The sequence below is a fragment of the Chionomys nivalis genome, chromosome 21, assembly GCF_950005125.1.
Source record: "Chionomys nivalis chromosome 21, mChiNiv1.1, whole genome shotgun sequence".
In the NCBI taxonomy this organism is placed as follows: Eukaryota; Metazoa; Chordata; class Mammalia; order Rodentia; family Cricetidae; genus Chionomys; species Chionomys nivalis.
The window spans coordinates 22,873,279-22,888,580 of record NC_080106.1 but is presented as its reverse complement, the minus strand read 5'-3'; the positions used below and the strand labels follow the sequence as shown (position 1 = coordinate 22,888,580).

Sequence of the window (15,302 nt, the reverse complement as noted above, 5' to 3'; positions counted from 1 at the left end):
GCTCCCGTGCAGCAGACATGGACACAGGGTGCAGCTTAGGGCCTTTCAGCAAAGCTCTGCCTGGGTTAGCTGCGTCCTCATGGATTTACAGATGCTATGAGCTTCAATGTAATCAATAAATGCTCCAGAGAACACAACAGTGTCTGGGGAAGATGCTGTGGAATAATCCTTCTGTACACTGTGAAGATGGATTTTTTGGACAAGGTACCTTCTGATTGGCTTAATAAAAAAAACTGACTGGTCAATGGCTAGGCAAGAAGAGGTTAGGTGGGAGAGCCAAACTGAGAGGATGCTGGGAAGAAGAAGGGTGGAGTGATGAAGGAGCCACCTGGCTCCTAGCAAAACCTGCTTTAAATGCCTGATATGAGAATCTCCCCAGCATAGCCAGTAAGTCTCTCTGTAGCTATTTAGAAGCCAGCTGGCGGGATAGAGCTGACTGGTGGGACAGAAACCTCCACCTTCCTGACTTGTGTGTCACTGAGATCGCAGGGTTCTGGTGCTCCATAGCAGTACTGTGGGGATAACTCACTGGCACCACACCCCACCACTTCCCCCACCCCGTCAGATTTTAAATATTGCATCTTTAAAACCCACCTGGTCCTCTTCTCCACCTCCTTCTTCATCATAGTAATACACATTGTCCCGGGTGTCGTCATCTGGGGGCAGCAGGGGCTCTTTGACCACCGTTCTCCTCCGTAGAAACAGTAGGAGCAGCAGGATCAGAACTGGATACAAGGGGGAGCGGGGGAGAGATGAGTCATAGGCAAGGAGACCAGAGGAAGCAACATTTATGGGCCCGGTAGCCTTGCAACTCCAGGCAAATGGCAGATGGGTAAGCACTTGAAGGAAAATGACCTCAAGTCCAGCCTTGGCTACATTGTAAGTTCCAGACCTGTCAGTCTAAGCTAGTCAGGGGAGGGAGAGGGGACCAATAAGCAGCCTCCCACTACATTTGAGGCACCAACTTGGTGGACTAAGTCCATGTAAAACCTAAAAAGCTTGAAAAGCAACTCTAGACACAGAAAAACAAAGTTTAGCCTCACTTTTTTCAGCTGGTGGCATGCTGCAGCTCCCTTAAGAGAGGTTTTCCTGATTCACTGGGAGCAGAAAAAAAGCCACTCATTTTAAAAAGGTAGCTTCCTGGGCCATGCTGCCAGTGCAAACTCTAGCTATGGAGCATTTGAATGGCATTTGTGGGCCCAGGTGTTTGTGTGCCCACTCGGGGTCAGGAGCTGAGCCAGTCGGCCAGGAACCAACAAGCAGCCTCCTACCACAAGGTTGGACATCTGGCTCCTAGCAAAACTTCTGCTTTAAATGCCTGATGAGAATCTCCCCAACTTCAGCCAAGTCTAATAAACTGTATCTACTGGGGAAGGGAGGGAAAAAAAGGTCAGGAACAACAAAAAACATTAATCATAGAAACCCTCAGGGCACCGGCACCAAGTCCAGAACACTCCATAGGTAAAATCGGACCAAGGATTATGGACAGAACTGGCCAGCGTCCTTCCAACATCTCCATTGTCCGTGGATATTCATTGCTCAACCTGTCCACCATCTCCACAGTCCCCCAAACAATCACTGGGCTCAGTCAACCAGTTGGAGTTAAGCAGCAGGAGACTCCAGGCTGCCTAACAATTTGGTATGGCTGCTCTTGAGCCAATGGGATGTGAGCAGTAATGGTGTCCACAATCTACAGTTAGGTAGCTTCAACTTCCTCTCTTATCTGTCCTCCAAGATGGGTGGGTGAGGGTATCTGCCAGCCTTGGCTGTGCTAATGAGAACCGTGAGTGTGCCATGGCCTTGTAACCACACATGTAGTCCGGAAACTTCAGCATCACTTGGAAACTAAATAAAAATGTAGCCTCTGAGGACCCTCGCCAGGGACCCTGGGTCTGAGTTCTGGCTTTACTGAGAGGCACAGGTGACTTGCATGCACTCAATCTTAGGAAGCACAAAAAGAATCAGAACAGGAAGACCCTGGGTCCCAGTTCATCTCGTTGGTAGTTTAATCTGGGCCCCAACAGAAAGATCTTCCTAGAAAATGGCCTGTCCCACCCCTAGGTCGCAGGCTGAGGGACTTGCCCCTGTACTTACTCAGCAAAGCCAGGATCCCTCCAAGAATGCCGAGGATGGCAGGAACCTGCAATCCTGCTTCCACGTAGCCTGCCCGCATGCAGTTGTTGACAGCCCCTTCACAGTCACACACAAGGATGTCCAGTGTGGTCACCTGGTCTTTGTTCTGGTTATCCATGAGCTTGAGGTTGATTTTGTATTCACCTAATTCTAAGGCCTTCTTTGGCTTCAAAAGGAGAGATTCTTGGCCTAGGGAAATGAGACCAGGGAATGTTTAGGGAACCAAAGGTATGCAGCTGGGTGAAGGGATTGTTTGGGGTCCATATTCCTATACAGTATGCTCAGAGGAAAAGGAGAATGCATGAGAAGTAGAAGGAACTGGCACCCGATACCAAGAGGGGTGTATCTGGAGCAAGAAGGGAAATCCTGAAGGGGGAAGGCAGAAGCGAGGCAGGCAGCGCTGCTCTAGAGATGGAGCTGGACTTCACACCTGGGTCGTTGTACTCGATGGTCCAGTTGACACTGGCCCCGTGGGTGAGTTCAGCAGTGAAGGGGAATGTATTGGGGGGCAGGTCTGGATCGATGATGTTGATGACATGGGGCTGTGGGTTCCTCTGGCAGAATTGCATGCTTCGAGGTTCTGGGATGGGAGCGTTGTCATTGATGTCAGATAGGACCAAGAGAAGAGTCCCTGTGCCAGTGGCAGCTGGGGAGCCTAGGAGAAAACAGAGAGGCTGTCACGGCTCAGGGGTAATATCACTTTCCAGCTGACTGTGACCCTTCAGCAGATTCCATACAACCCGCGCAGCCTCTGCCCTACCACGTCTCCCCTTTCTGACAAGCTCATTGCATATTTTGTGTACGATGATTGAGTTGTTCTTCATATCAAAGGCAGCTTTCTTCTTCTTGATATAATACTATTAATCCACTTAAGTTTTGGGGTTTATTGTTTTTATTTTTTTGTTGTTGTTGCTTTTGGTTTTGAGACAGGGTTTCTCTATAGCTTTGGAACTAGCTCTTATAGAACAGGCTATCCTCAAACTCACAGAGATCCGCTTGCTTTGGCCTACTGAGTGCTGGGATTAAAGCCGTGCACCACCACCATGAGGCTGTTGTTTGAGACAAGGTCTTACTGTGTATCCTTTGGAATTACAATCCTCCTGCTTCAGCTTCCTACAGAAGCCTGGCTCCAGCAGATCTTTTAAAAAGTTAAGAAAAAGCTGAGTGTGGTAGTGCTTGCTTGGAATCATCTTAACATTTATTTATTTGTTTGTTTGTTTATTTGACACAGGGTTTCTCTGTGTAGCCCTGGCTGTTCTGGAACTCACTCTGTAGACCAGGCTGGCCTGGAACTCAAAGATCTGCATGCCTCTGCCTCTGAGTGCTGAGATTAAAGGTGTGTACCACCACCACCTTGCACTTGCTTGGAATCTTAGAACTTCACAGGATGGGGGCACTCACCTCAAATTTGAGGTCTTCTGGGCTCCATGTGAGTTCAAGGTGAATTTAAATCTAGTCAGAATTATACAGTGAAACCATGTATCAAAAATAACATGAAGCCGGGCGATGGTGGCGCACGCCTTTAATCCCAGCACTCGGGAGGCAGAGGCAGGCGGATCTCTGTGAGTTCGAGACCAGCCTGGTCTACAGAGCTAGTTCCAGGACAGGCTCCAAAACCACAGAGAAACCCTGTCTCGAAAAGCCAAAAACAAAACAAACAAACAACAAAAAAAATAATAACATGAGATTTAAAAAGACGGTTATAAGAATTAAGTAATGTCAGGCAATGGTGGCTCGTGCCACCTTTTATCCCAGCACTCAGGAGGCAGAGGCAGGTGGATCTCTGAGTTCGAGAACATCCTGGTCTACAGAGTAAGTACCAGGACAAGCAGAGTTGCACAGGGAAACCCTGTCTTGAAAACCAAAAACAACAACAAATTTAAGTAATAATATATTCACAGTCTTGAACCTGGGAAACAAACCTAGGTTTCAGCAGGTAGGAATGAGCTTCAAGTGCAGGGAGAGACGAGAGAAAGGAACCCTACTTGACTCAAATTTTGGAATTTTGTTACCAAGTATTTTTTTATGGATAAAAGAAAAGGAATGAAATCATGACTCCAAAAGAAAGGCAGGGGCACAGGAGGCGAAGAGGCTGGAAAGTGATGGAGCCCAGGGATGTGGGTCGGCCACGCAGTATCCGTACCATTATCTGTAGCGATGATGAGAGCTGTATACGTGCTGTTCTTCACGTTCTCCACGTCTTCTCTGTCCATCTCAGCCCGAGTGGAAATGGCACCGGTCTCTGGGTTAATCTCCAGCCACTTGGCAGTGTCCCTCAGAATCCGATACCTGAGGGCACAAGCTGTGGCTTAGAGTAGGGGCAGTAGACAGAATGGAGCGGAGGCCACAGGTTCTATTCAGCTGATACACAACTACACACACACACAAACACATTTTTATGTATACGTGAGTGTGCTTGAGTGTACGTATGTGTACCACATGGGGCAAAAAGTCAAAAGAGATATCAAATAGCCAGAGTTATAGATGGTTGTGAGCCTCCACATGGGTGAGATTGGTGGGCGGGTGAGGGGTGTAAGTGGGTGAAGATACTTGGTAGCGAGCCTGACAGTGAGCTTGATACCCAAGGCCTACACAGTGGCAGGAAAGAACTGACACCCACTGGCTATGCACATAAGGTAATTTAATTCTTCAGGGAAACTGCAGCCATCTTAATCTGTTTGACAAACTATACAATGTTCTCAAAACGATCCAACTTCTCATGGACGGATTTCACAGAATATATTATCATTACATGACAAATGACTACATTTATATTGGCTTAAATTGCGTACACACATACATATACATGTCTGCACTGGGGAGGCAGAGCCAGGTGTACTTCTGAGTTTGAGTCCAGCCTGTTCTAAACAGTGAGTGCCAAAGCAGCCAGGGCTACACAGTGAAACCCTGTCTTGAAAAAACAAAACAAAACAAAGTATGCACCCACTCAATACTAGTCATTGGTGCAACTTACGTAATCTTCTGGTTCATGAATATGTCTGGCTCGCGGGCAGTGTAGGATGTGATTTCCTGACCCACACCGAAGTCTTCGGGCACTTCCACTCTCTTCTCGGCCGGCACAAAGATGGGGGCTTCATTCACATCCACCACATCCACAGTCACAGTGGCTGTGGAAGGGGCAAGATTCCCCTCAAAGGTGTCCAAGTTGGCCACTGTCACATATAGAATGTACTGCTGCTTGGTTTCGAAATCCAAGCCCTAGAGACCAGGAGAGGGAAAAAGTTAAAACTAAAATACAAGGGGTTGGGTGCGTGACTCAGTGGCAGAGCACCTGCCCAGCACGCCCAGGGCCCTGAGTTCCCCCCCTGCTGCCGCAGAACAAATAAATAGCTTTTAAAAAAGAAACAGTTATTTTAAAAAATTTTTTTCTGCTGAGTGGTGGTGGCACATGCCTTTAATCCCAGCAGAGGCAGGTGGATCTGTGAGTACGAGGCCAGCCTGGTCTACAGAGTGAGTTCCAGCACAGCCAGGACTACACAGTAAAACCCATTTCCAAAAACGACCACCTTTGATTGACAGCAGTTCTCAAATGCTCACTTTCTGAAGAGACATTAAGCTCTGAGGTACTCTGGGCATCTATTAACTTTTGCTAAATTACCAGTAAGTCATTCCCACTTTGAATTTAGACCTTTTTTTTGGGGGGGGGGATATTTTCCAAAGGCAGTTATAAGTGCTGGCTACCAAAAGCCATTGTCTTTCTAGCCCAATGGTTCTCAACCTTCCTAATGTTGCGACCCTTTAATACAGTTCCTCATGTTGTGGTGACCCCAACCATAAAATTATTTTCATTGCTACTTTGCAATTGCAATTTTTCTACTGTTACGAGACATAATGAAAATATCTATGTTTTCCAATGATCTTAAAGCAACCCTGTGCTCTTAAAAGGCCACGATGCATAGGTTGAGGATCACTGCAAGCCTCTGGCTTTAGGACATTTTCCAAAAGACTAACACTTACTTCACTTCTAACAAGCCAAGAAAGTTTCTGCAATCCCCAGAAAGTCAATACCATCCCCAGACTCTACCCTTCCCCTCGTGGTGTTGACCCAATCATAAGATGACATTATAGGACAAGAGAGGCCCAGCTGCTAGCACGTCAGTCATACAAACCTTAGCTGTTTTCAGCATGCCATCATTGGTTGTGGGGTCTGTGATAACAGCAAATTGACGGTCAGGATCATTGACTATGGTGTACACGGCCTCCCACGCTCGAGTGTGAGGGGCATCGTCGTCAGTTACTTTGAGTGTGGCAATATACGCATTTTCTTCATTCTCATTCACTTGACCCACGTACTACAGAGCAGAGGGAAAACCAGGTCATTGTGACAAATGGACAGAAACTTGGAGCCAGGACTTGGGCAAAGGAATGAGATCCAGATAAGTGGAATGAGTGACATCATGAGTGAGCCCCCAAAGATAAAGAGTAGGGCCTCGTTTCCCATCAGCAGACCAAACAGAAGCGCCTGAAGCATCTTTCCAAGGTGCTGGGTTTAAGAATCATCTGTTGGCCACATTGTCTGCAAACTGTGATCTAAGGATACATGTGTCATTTGTCCTCAAACCCCATCTACTCTCTAATCTTTATTAGTAACCATTAAAAAAGATAAATCATGAAAGAGCAATTTTCCCTGGGCCTTTTGTGACATAAGAGGGGGAAAGTCAGCTCTGCTTCTAGAAACTACACTATTTAAGCCTCTGTTAACCAACCATTAAATTGACTTCTAACTTAGGAAAGTATGATCTTCCCTTCCAAAACTAAAAAGCTGAGAATGGCATTACATGCCTGCATGCCAACCTGGGCTATAAAATGCTGTGTCCCAAAAATCTTAATTTAATTAAAAATATGTATGTGAAGTTCCTTATCTGGCTCTTAAAACCTTCTCCTTGACTACATTTGATATTCTTGGTATTTAATAACTCTTATGAAGCTGGGCATGGCAGCTTATAGCTGTAACTCAGCATTTAGGAAGTATACTACCAGACCACACTGCTCTAGTGTGTTTGAAGTTCACATTCACTAACCTAGGGATTCACCCATGCACAGAGGCAGAACTTAGCTCCTGAACAATGAAGAGCCCCTCACAGAACCAAAGTGGCAGAATTACCGTGGTTGGGTTAAAGATGGGAGCGTTGTCGTTAACATCAAGGACGGTGATCACAGCTGTTGCTGTTGTGCTTAAGCCTTCGCCTTGAAGGTCAGCAGCTTGAACTACCAGGGTATATGTAGGATAACTCTGCAGAAATCAAACGTGGAATCAGAACCTACTCCAACAGCCAGCCCAAGCCTGGTGCAGCCCACTGCATACAGAAAACTAGACTATGTCATCATCTGTCTCACTGCCCAGGCTGCCTGCCTCCAGGCATTTAGATGCAAAGACTCACACCGACTGCCGGGCTCAGCAGAGGGTTGCACCATCCTTGAAATTTAGTATACATTCATTTGCCTTCCACTCCCACTGCAATCCTCCCGAGCTGACTGACCTCTCGGTCCAGTCCGGAGGTGAGCACACTGATAACCCCTGTGTCTCTATTAACAGTGAACATGTTTTTGTGAGGCAGCTCAGGATCTTGGCTGATGATGGTATAGGCAATAGCTGCATTGTAGGTGTTCACATCGTCGTCTGCGTCAGTGGCTGAGACCTGCATCACAGAGGTTCCTGGAAGTGTAGAGGAGGAGAGATTTAAAAGGGCTGCGGTGCTACATTGGCATTTGTCTGCTCAGAGCAAGCCTGACCTAGCAGATGACCACTCCTGATCATGATTTTTATTTTTAGAATTCTCATCAAATTGCCAGCGAAGGGAACGTTACACCAAACGTTCAGGGAACTTAACTCTCAAAGCCTATCATTTAGGTGAGAGGAGGCAAGGCAGAGGAGGCAAGGCAGAGAATGTTGGGAACAAATTAACTAAAATAACCCTACCAAGTCCTTCTCTTTTACTCCTGCTAGTTCTTATCTTATTTTTAAGGATCTTATTATTATTATTGGTGTGTGTGTGGTATGTGTGTGTGTGTTGTACATACATGCAGATGCCCTCCAAGGCTAGAAGAGGGAGTCACATCTTCTGGAGCTGGATTGGCATGCATGCAACACCAAGCCCTAAGAAGGTTATTCTTTTATTGTTTCTACTTAAAAATGTTATATCTGCTTCCCCCACACTCCCACCTCATCTCTCACAGTGGCTTTCAAAGAACACGTCTAAACTTCAGGTTCTAATCCCAAAGAACTGGGGCATCTTTCTGGGTACCCAGTTCACTGTGACTGATTTACCTGGAAGAGCGCCCTCTTTGACAGTTCCCTCAAACACCTCCTTGATGAACTCTGGCTTGTTGTCATTCTGGTCGGTCACTGTGATCAAAATCTCCATGGGATCCTCCACTGCCTCCCCATTTGATGACACAGCATGGGAGAAGAGCTACAAGAAGAGCCAAGTGAGGGTTACTTAGCCCTGGCCGGAAGAGGAACTGGGCAAGGGAGTCCAGTGAGAGTGGCTTCATTGGCCTCCACTCCTTCCACTGTGAGATCTCCACACGATGTGCTGTTGCTGCTGCTGCTGCTGCTGCTGCTGCTTGATGAACTCATAGACTAGAACACACTCACTTAGCACGTAGAGACTCACTTTAATTGAGGTAATTTTCCTCTGGCTATAACAGTCTAATGTTTCCCTGAGATTTTTCTGCATATGGCATCTATAGATTACCTAAGCTCACATTGTAACCAAGCCCCTTGGATTTTCCTCCCTATTATTGCCATCAGAATATATTTTGTTACGTAAGAAGCTTCTCCCCAACCCCAAGAACAAGTTGACACCTTTTCACTTGTGTGTGTGTGTGTGTGTGTTCACATGCACTTTCATGCATTACATGGAGGTCATGAGGGTATCAGAGCACCTGGAGCTGGAGTTTCAGGTGGTTGTGAGCCACCTGACGTGAGTGCTGGGAACTGAAGTCAAGATTAGAAGAGCAACAAATGTTCTTAACCATTGAGCCATCTCTCCAGCTCCACTTTGACAACGTCTATCTATGACTCATGTAGGCTATGAGGAACCCCTGCTTTTCTCCTCTAACGAAAAGAACAAAACAAAACAACTACCATCCCAAATTGTTCTCTTGTGTCCACTTTACCAACATGTCAAGGGATAAGTGATGCTACTCACATGTTCCAGGAATCTAACCCAGGGCTAAAAAAAACTTGACAATTGTTACCTAGTGGTCAACAAGTATCTATGAAATACTCACCGTGTAAGTGGCAATATTTTCTCTATCCAGAGGCTCCGTCACTTTCAGCCAGCCTGATTCTCTCTCGATGATAAACACACCAACAGGAGGTCTGTCAGCTCCTGGGCCAGTGATGCTGTAGAAAACCTTGGTTTCTTTGTCCCTGTTGGATTTGATCTGCACAAAAACAGAAAAGAGACACAATTGGCAAGGAAATATCTTACACTGGGTCCTTTCATCAGCTTCTCTCTCAGTCCTTCCCCTACCTGAACCAGATTTTTAGGAAACGGGCCCTTCTCATTTTCTGGGCAGCTGATGGGGGGGATGACCCAGTCTCGTTTCTGTCTTCTGGGACCCTGGTGAGAGCTGGGAAACATGAGCACTTCTGGCTCGGATCCAGAGGCAGGGTCCTAAGAGGAAAGATGAACAAAATGAAACAATTCAGAAGATAGGAGGTCTACATACAGTTCCATCTAGTCCACCAATGACTCATTACATGTCCTACCCAAAATGAAGAGCTCCTGACAACGCTATTGTATGGACACAGACTGCCCATAATGGTCCCTATGCTTGGAAGCTTGGTTCCTAACTTAGTGGCCAGTGAGAGGTCTTCAGATCACAGGAGATATGTCCTTGAAATATTCTGTGAGACCTTAGTCTCTGCGTTGCTTCATGTATCATAAGATGAGTGTGGTTTATTCTCCTATTCACTCTCAGTCTGATATGTTGTCCTTGCTAGAAGACAAAATAACAGCGTCATTTGATCCTAAACCTTCAGAACCGAAAACCCAAGTAAAACCTTTTTCTTTTTATGTTAATTGTCCCAGGAATTTTGTTATAGTGTCAGAATGCTGACCAACACAGCTACACAATAAACAAATCTATATTCTCTTTAAATTCTGGCTGTTGTTGTTGTTGTTTTTTCAAGACAAGGTTTCTCTATGTAGCCCTGGCTGTCCTCAAGCTCAGAGATCCCACTGCCTCTGCCTCCCAAGTGCTGAGATTAAAGCCATGCAAGCCACCACCACCAGGTGGAGCTCTTCAAATTCTTAATATCCAGAATTTGAATAATCATTGTGAAAACACAATTGGTGGGTGTGAACATTTGACAAAACTTACATAATGCATGTCCTTTAAATGACATTACGCTGATAGGTTCAGGTGATGCACAGGGGATATTTGGGAGTTCTGAACTTCCTTTCTTTGTTCCTAGTGATATAGTTCTCTAAAGTGGAGTTTATCAATCTTGTTTAAATTACCAAACTTGTTTAAGTTTGGGGAATTGCTACTAAGAACTACTTTGAGATCGATACAAATGTGTTAATCTTATTGTGCCCTATAAGGGTCCCATTTGTTCCAAAAGAAGCTGCTGGATGGGAAACAAAAATAACCTGGAGACTCGTATTGAACAGTTCCAACGCGCAATAAAGATAACTTCATGCACACTCAGGGAAATAAGAGCTGAAGATAAAAGGAAAATGCCTCCTAAATTGTTTAAGTGCTCTAGAGTGATTTGTGGTAACAAAGTTTCTGGAAGATTTCACCCTCTTCCTTCACAAGGAGATACTCATTTAGCAACACAGACCACCTACCAAATTCTAATCTAGCCCTATTTCCTGTTTACTTGTTTGCTGTTTGGTTTGGGTCTCTTTAGAAACAATCTCATGAAGCCCAATCTGGCTTCAAATTGTATAGCCAAGGATGATCTTGAACTTGAGCTCCTCCCTCTCTCTGTCACAGGATGACAGACATGTTCCACCATGCTGCTTGAGCGACGGTGGGGAACAGAAGCAGGGCTTCATGCACGCTAGGCCAGTCTCTACCAATTGAGCTACATTTTCAGCCCTCCAGATTCAAAACATGAAAGACAGACATAAAATGTGACCATGTATTCTAAAACCCAATCCCACATACCTGCCACACAAACACACACACACACCTGACACACTCTGCCCTTGCCATCCCTGCATCTGTCACCTACAAAAGAAAGCCAGCATGGTCTAAGTCCTGGCTCTGGGACTGGCTACCTCGCGTTTAATTCTCATCTCCCCATCTGTTTCCAGAGAAGATCACATAACTTCTGTGCAAACTGTCTCAATGAATAAAGTGGGTATTTGTTTTGTTTTATAGAGATAGGGTCTCACATTGTAGCCCTGACTGACCTGAAACTCACTATGTAAACCAGGCTGACCATTAATTCATAGAAATCCACCTATCTCTACTTTCCAGATGTTGGGATTAAAGGTATGTGGCACATCTGGCTAAAATTGAGAGTATGATATTTTGTGTCAAGGTCCTAGAGTTCTTAGAAAGACTAAATGATACTTGCTTACATATAAAGTATCTAGAATAGTGCCTGAAACACAGCAAGTTCTCAGTAAATGCAGATGACGACAGTTGGGAAACACTAACGTAATATTTGGGGGGAATTTAACTCCAGGGCGGGGAATATACAATAAGCTGTCCATCAACAGTACACCTTAAGCCTCCAAATGGCCATCTGACACGGCCACAGTGAACAACTAGACACGGGTAAATGAACACAAACCCACTGGTGAAAAGGTCCTGCCCTGCAGAGCTGCATGGTATTTACAACAGAGACGGGTGTGAGAGCAAAGGGAATCATGCCCAAACATCCCGAACATGAAAACCCAGCCGGGTAAAGGGGAAGAAGTAGAACGTTAGATTTGCGTGTGCTTGCATGTCGCGATTTCACAGCAGGTGTGTGCCGATCAGGAGAACCTCAGTCTCTGGGTTGTTTGTCACTGTGCACGTCAGGCTGGCTGCCCCGAGTGTCACTTTCCTGGATCTGGAGACCCACACTAGTTCCCCTGGCATTGTGTGGGTTTGGGGGATTCACCCTTAGGTCCTCATGCTTACAAAGCAAGTATGGTACCTTCTAAGCCTTCACTTCCAAATGTGTTTTGTGTGAGAGACAAAGTCTTGTGTTGTGTGACTGAGGCTCACCCAAACTCACAACTCTCCTGCCTCAGCCTGAGATTACAAGTCTGTGCTGCACTCCAAGACATCCGAGGGTCTTTTGGCTGTGTTCTGTTTTTGTCTTGGTTTTAGTCTTTTGCTTGATTAGTTTTGGTTTTTTGGTTTGGTTTTTTTTTTCCTTTGTTTTTTGAGATAGTGCTTCTCTCTGAACAGCCCTGGAACTTACTCAGTAGACCAGGCTGCCCTTGAACTCACAGAGAAGGGCATGCCTCTGCCTCCCGAGTGCTGGGACTAAAGGCGTGCGCCACCACCGCCGACTAGTTTTGCTTTATTGAGAAGAGTTTTACTCTGTAACCCAGGCTAGGCTGGTCTAGAATTCACTATGTAGTTCAGGGTGTCCTCAAACTCACAGCACACCTGTCTTAGAATTCTAAGTGTTGGGATTAAATCATGAGCCAGCATGTTTGGTTCTTTGTCTTTTGAGACAGGGTCGGCAATACAGTCCTGGCTGGCATTACAGTCACGCAATCATTCTGCCTCAGACTCCCAAGCATTGGGATTACCCTTACACCCAGAGTTTTCTTTTCTTATTAAATCCAGAACTTAGAGGCTAGAGAGATGGCTCAGTTGTGCAGGATATGGGTTTAATTCCCAGCACCCATACAGAAACTTAAAACCACCTGTAACTTCAGTTCCAGGGGATCCCATGCCCCTTTCCAGCCTCCACAGGTAGCAGGCATACATGTGGATCACACATAATATATGCAGAAAAAACAGCCATGGCCGGGCGGTGGTGGCGCACGCCTTTAATCCCAGCACTCGGGAGGCAGAGGCAGGCGGATCTCTGTGAGTTCGAGACCAGCCTGGTCTACAAGAGCTAGTTCCAGGACAGGCTCCAAAACCACAGAGAAACCCTGTCTCGAAAAACCAAAAAATAAATAAATAAATAAATAAATGAATAAATAAATAAATAAATAGTGCCTGGGGCCTGGAAGGAGGGCTCGGTGAGTAAGGTGCTTGCTGTGTGGGCATGGACACAGTGGCACACAACTGTAAACCCAGCACTGGGAAGACAGTGACAGGTAGATCCCAGTCTCAAAAACCATGGTGGGTTCTGGGCATGCTGGCACACATCTTTAATCCCAACACTTGGGAGGCAAAGGCAGTTGGATCACCGTGAGTTCTAGACCAGCCAGGGCTGCAACGTATGACCTCAAAATAAATAAATAAATTAATTAATTTAAAAAATCGAGGAAGAGGGGCTGGAGAGATGGCTCAGAGGTTAAGAGCATTGCCTGCTCTTCCAAAGGTCCTGAGTTCAATTCCCAGCAACCACATGGTGGCTTACAACTATTTGTAATGAGGTCTGGTGCCTTCTTCTGGCCTGCAGGCATACACATAGACAGAATATTGTATACATAATAAATAAATAAATATTTAAAAAAAAAAAAAAAAAAAAAAAAAAAATCGAGGAAGATTGACCTCTGAGCTCTCTCTATACACATGCACACCAACACCACCTTTTTGGGTTTTGTTTACAAAAAGACATTTAACAGCTAGATGTGGTTAATAAAAGTAGGAATAGTGCTTGAGAATCCCATAAAAATTCTTAAAGGGTAGACAATTAAGCTAAATAAAACATTCCTCTTTCTCCTTCATTTCACAATCAAGAATGGATGCTGGACATTGTGCTGCACACACTCCTTTATATCCAAGATTGGGGAGGCAGAGGCAAGCAGATATATCTGAGCTCAAAGCCAGCCTGGTCTTCATATCAAGTTCCTGTCTCACACACCTCCATGTCCTCTACCTCCCTGACAAGATGGGATGATTGGCATTCATTCCAGCAGCCAACATGAAAAGCCGTAAGAATCTAGCAAGCCATGTGTGGAGCTAGTGGTGCACACCTATCTATAATCACAACACCAGAAAGGGGGGTCGGGAGTTCAAGCCCACACGGGCTATAATGAGACCCTGTCCATAAAATAGGGAGGCTATGGTGAACACTTGTAGTCTCGGTATTTGGGAGTCTGAGGCAGGAGGGCCACAAGCTTGAGTGTACAGGCAGATATCTGTGAGTTTGAGGCCAGCTTGGTCTACAAAGTGAGTTTTAGGACAGCAAGGGCTAGACAGAGAAAACCTGTCTCAAAAGAACAGCAACAACAACAAAATAAATAAAGAAACCACAAAGGTGTGCACCACCACACCCAGCTTGGGGGTTTCTATAATGTATACTTGAATCAAATCCTGATACAGCAGAAATGAAGACAGAGTAAAGTCAGCAGAGGCAAAGGTGTTTGGGGGCGGGGGTGGGGGAGGCGCTAAAGGAAAAACAAGCCCCAAACTGCTCTTGGTCTTAGAAGGCTACCACAGTCAACTGCCTGGGGTGGTGGGAAGCCGGGGATACACACTTATTGTGCTGAACTTGCATGCATGAGCGGCCAACTAAAGTCAGGAAGCCATGGCTAATGTAATTGAACTAAGTTCTTTCGTTCTTTAATTGCATCACAGAGAAATACTAGATTAGAGGGTTATTAAATTCCATGAACCTCAAGAGTCTTCAGGGAACAAAACAGGAATCAACCTTAAAGGCTCTGGCACTCAATGGATATGGCACAATCCACACTTCTGAGGCAGGAAGCGAGATACGGCTAGAAAGTCCCCTGGAGAGACCCATAGGAAATACCAAGAGAACATTTAAGGCAGGCAAAGGCATTTGGCTTCTGGTAGCAACCTCCAGGGACATTCATGACCAGAATCTAAATAGCAAATAGTCTGTGTATCAGCCTCTTCAATGTTTGCTGGTTTTCTGGACCTCACGGCAAGCATTGCAAACACCTGGGGAGGGATTTGATGCCAGTGACAGCAGAAAGAAGGCTTAAAACAGTTTATTATTTGTTTGCATGAATTTATGTGCACCGTGGGCATGCAGGCACCCACGGAGGGCAGAAGAGGGCTTGTATCTCCTGCAACTGGAGTTACTGTGTTCTGGG

General features: G+C 45.6%; 1 protein-coding gene across 1 annotated transcript in view; it reads right to left on the bottom strand.

The window, feature by feature from the left end:
* The window catches only part of Cdh1 (cadherin 1), a 71,293-nt gene that overhangs the window by 3,361 nt on the left and 52,630 nt on the right, over positions 1-15,302 (bottom strand). The window contains exons 4-14 of the mRNA XM_057754017.1: positions 9,636-9,779; positions 9,391-9,546; positions 8,423-8,567; positions 7,635-7,810; positions 7,259-7,387; positions 6,264-6,446; positions 5,108-5,352; positions 4,277-4,422; positions 2,564-2,788; positions 2,095-2,322; positions 595-725 (exon numbers count right to left, since the gene is read on the bottom strand). Of these exons, the coding sequence (XP_057610000.1) occupies positions 595-725; positions 2,095-2,322; positions 2,564-2,788; positions 4,277-4,422; positions 5,108-5,352; positions 6,264-6,446; positions 7,259-7,387; positions 7,635-7,810; positions 8,423-8,567; positions 9,391-9,546; positions 9,636-9,779 (1,908 nt within the window). The remainder of the gene's footprint in view (positions 1-594; positions 726-2,094; positions 2,323-2,563; positions 2,789-4,276; positions 4,423-5,107; positions 5,353-6,263; positions 6,447-7,258; positions 7,388-7,634; positions 7,811-8,422; positions 8,568-9,390; positions 9,547-9,635; positions 9,780-15,302) is intronic.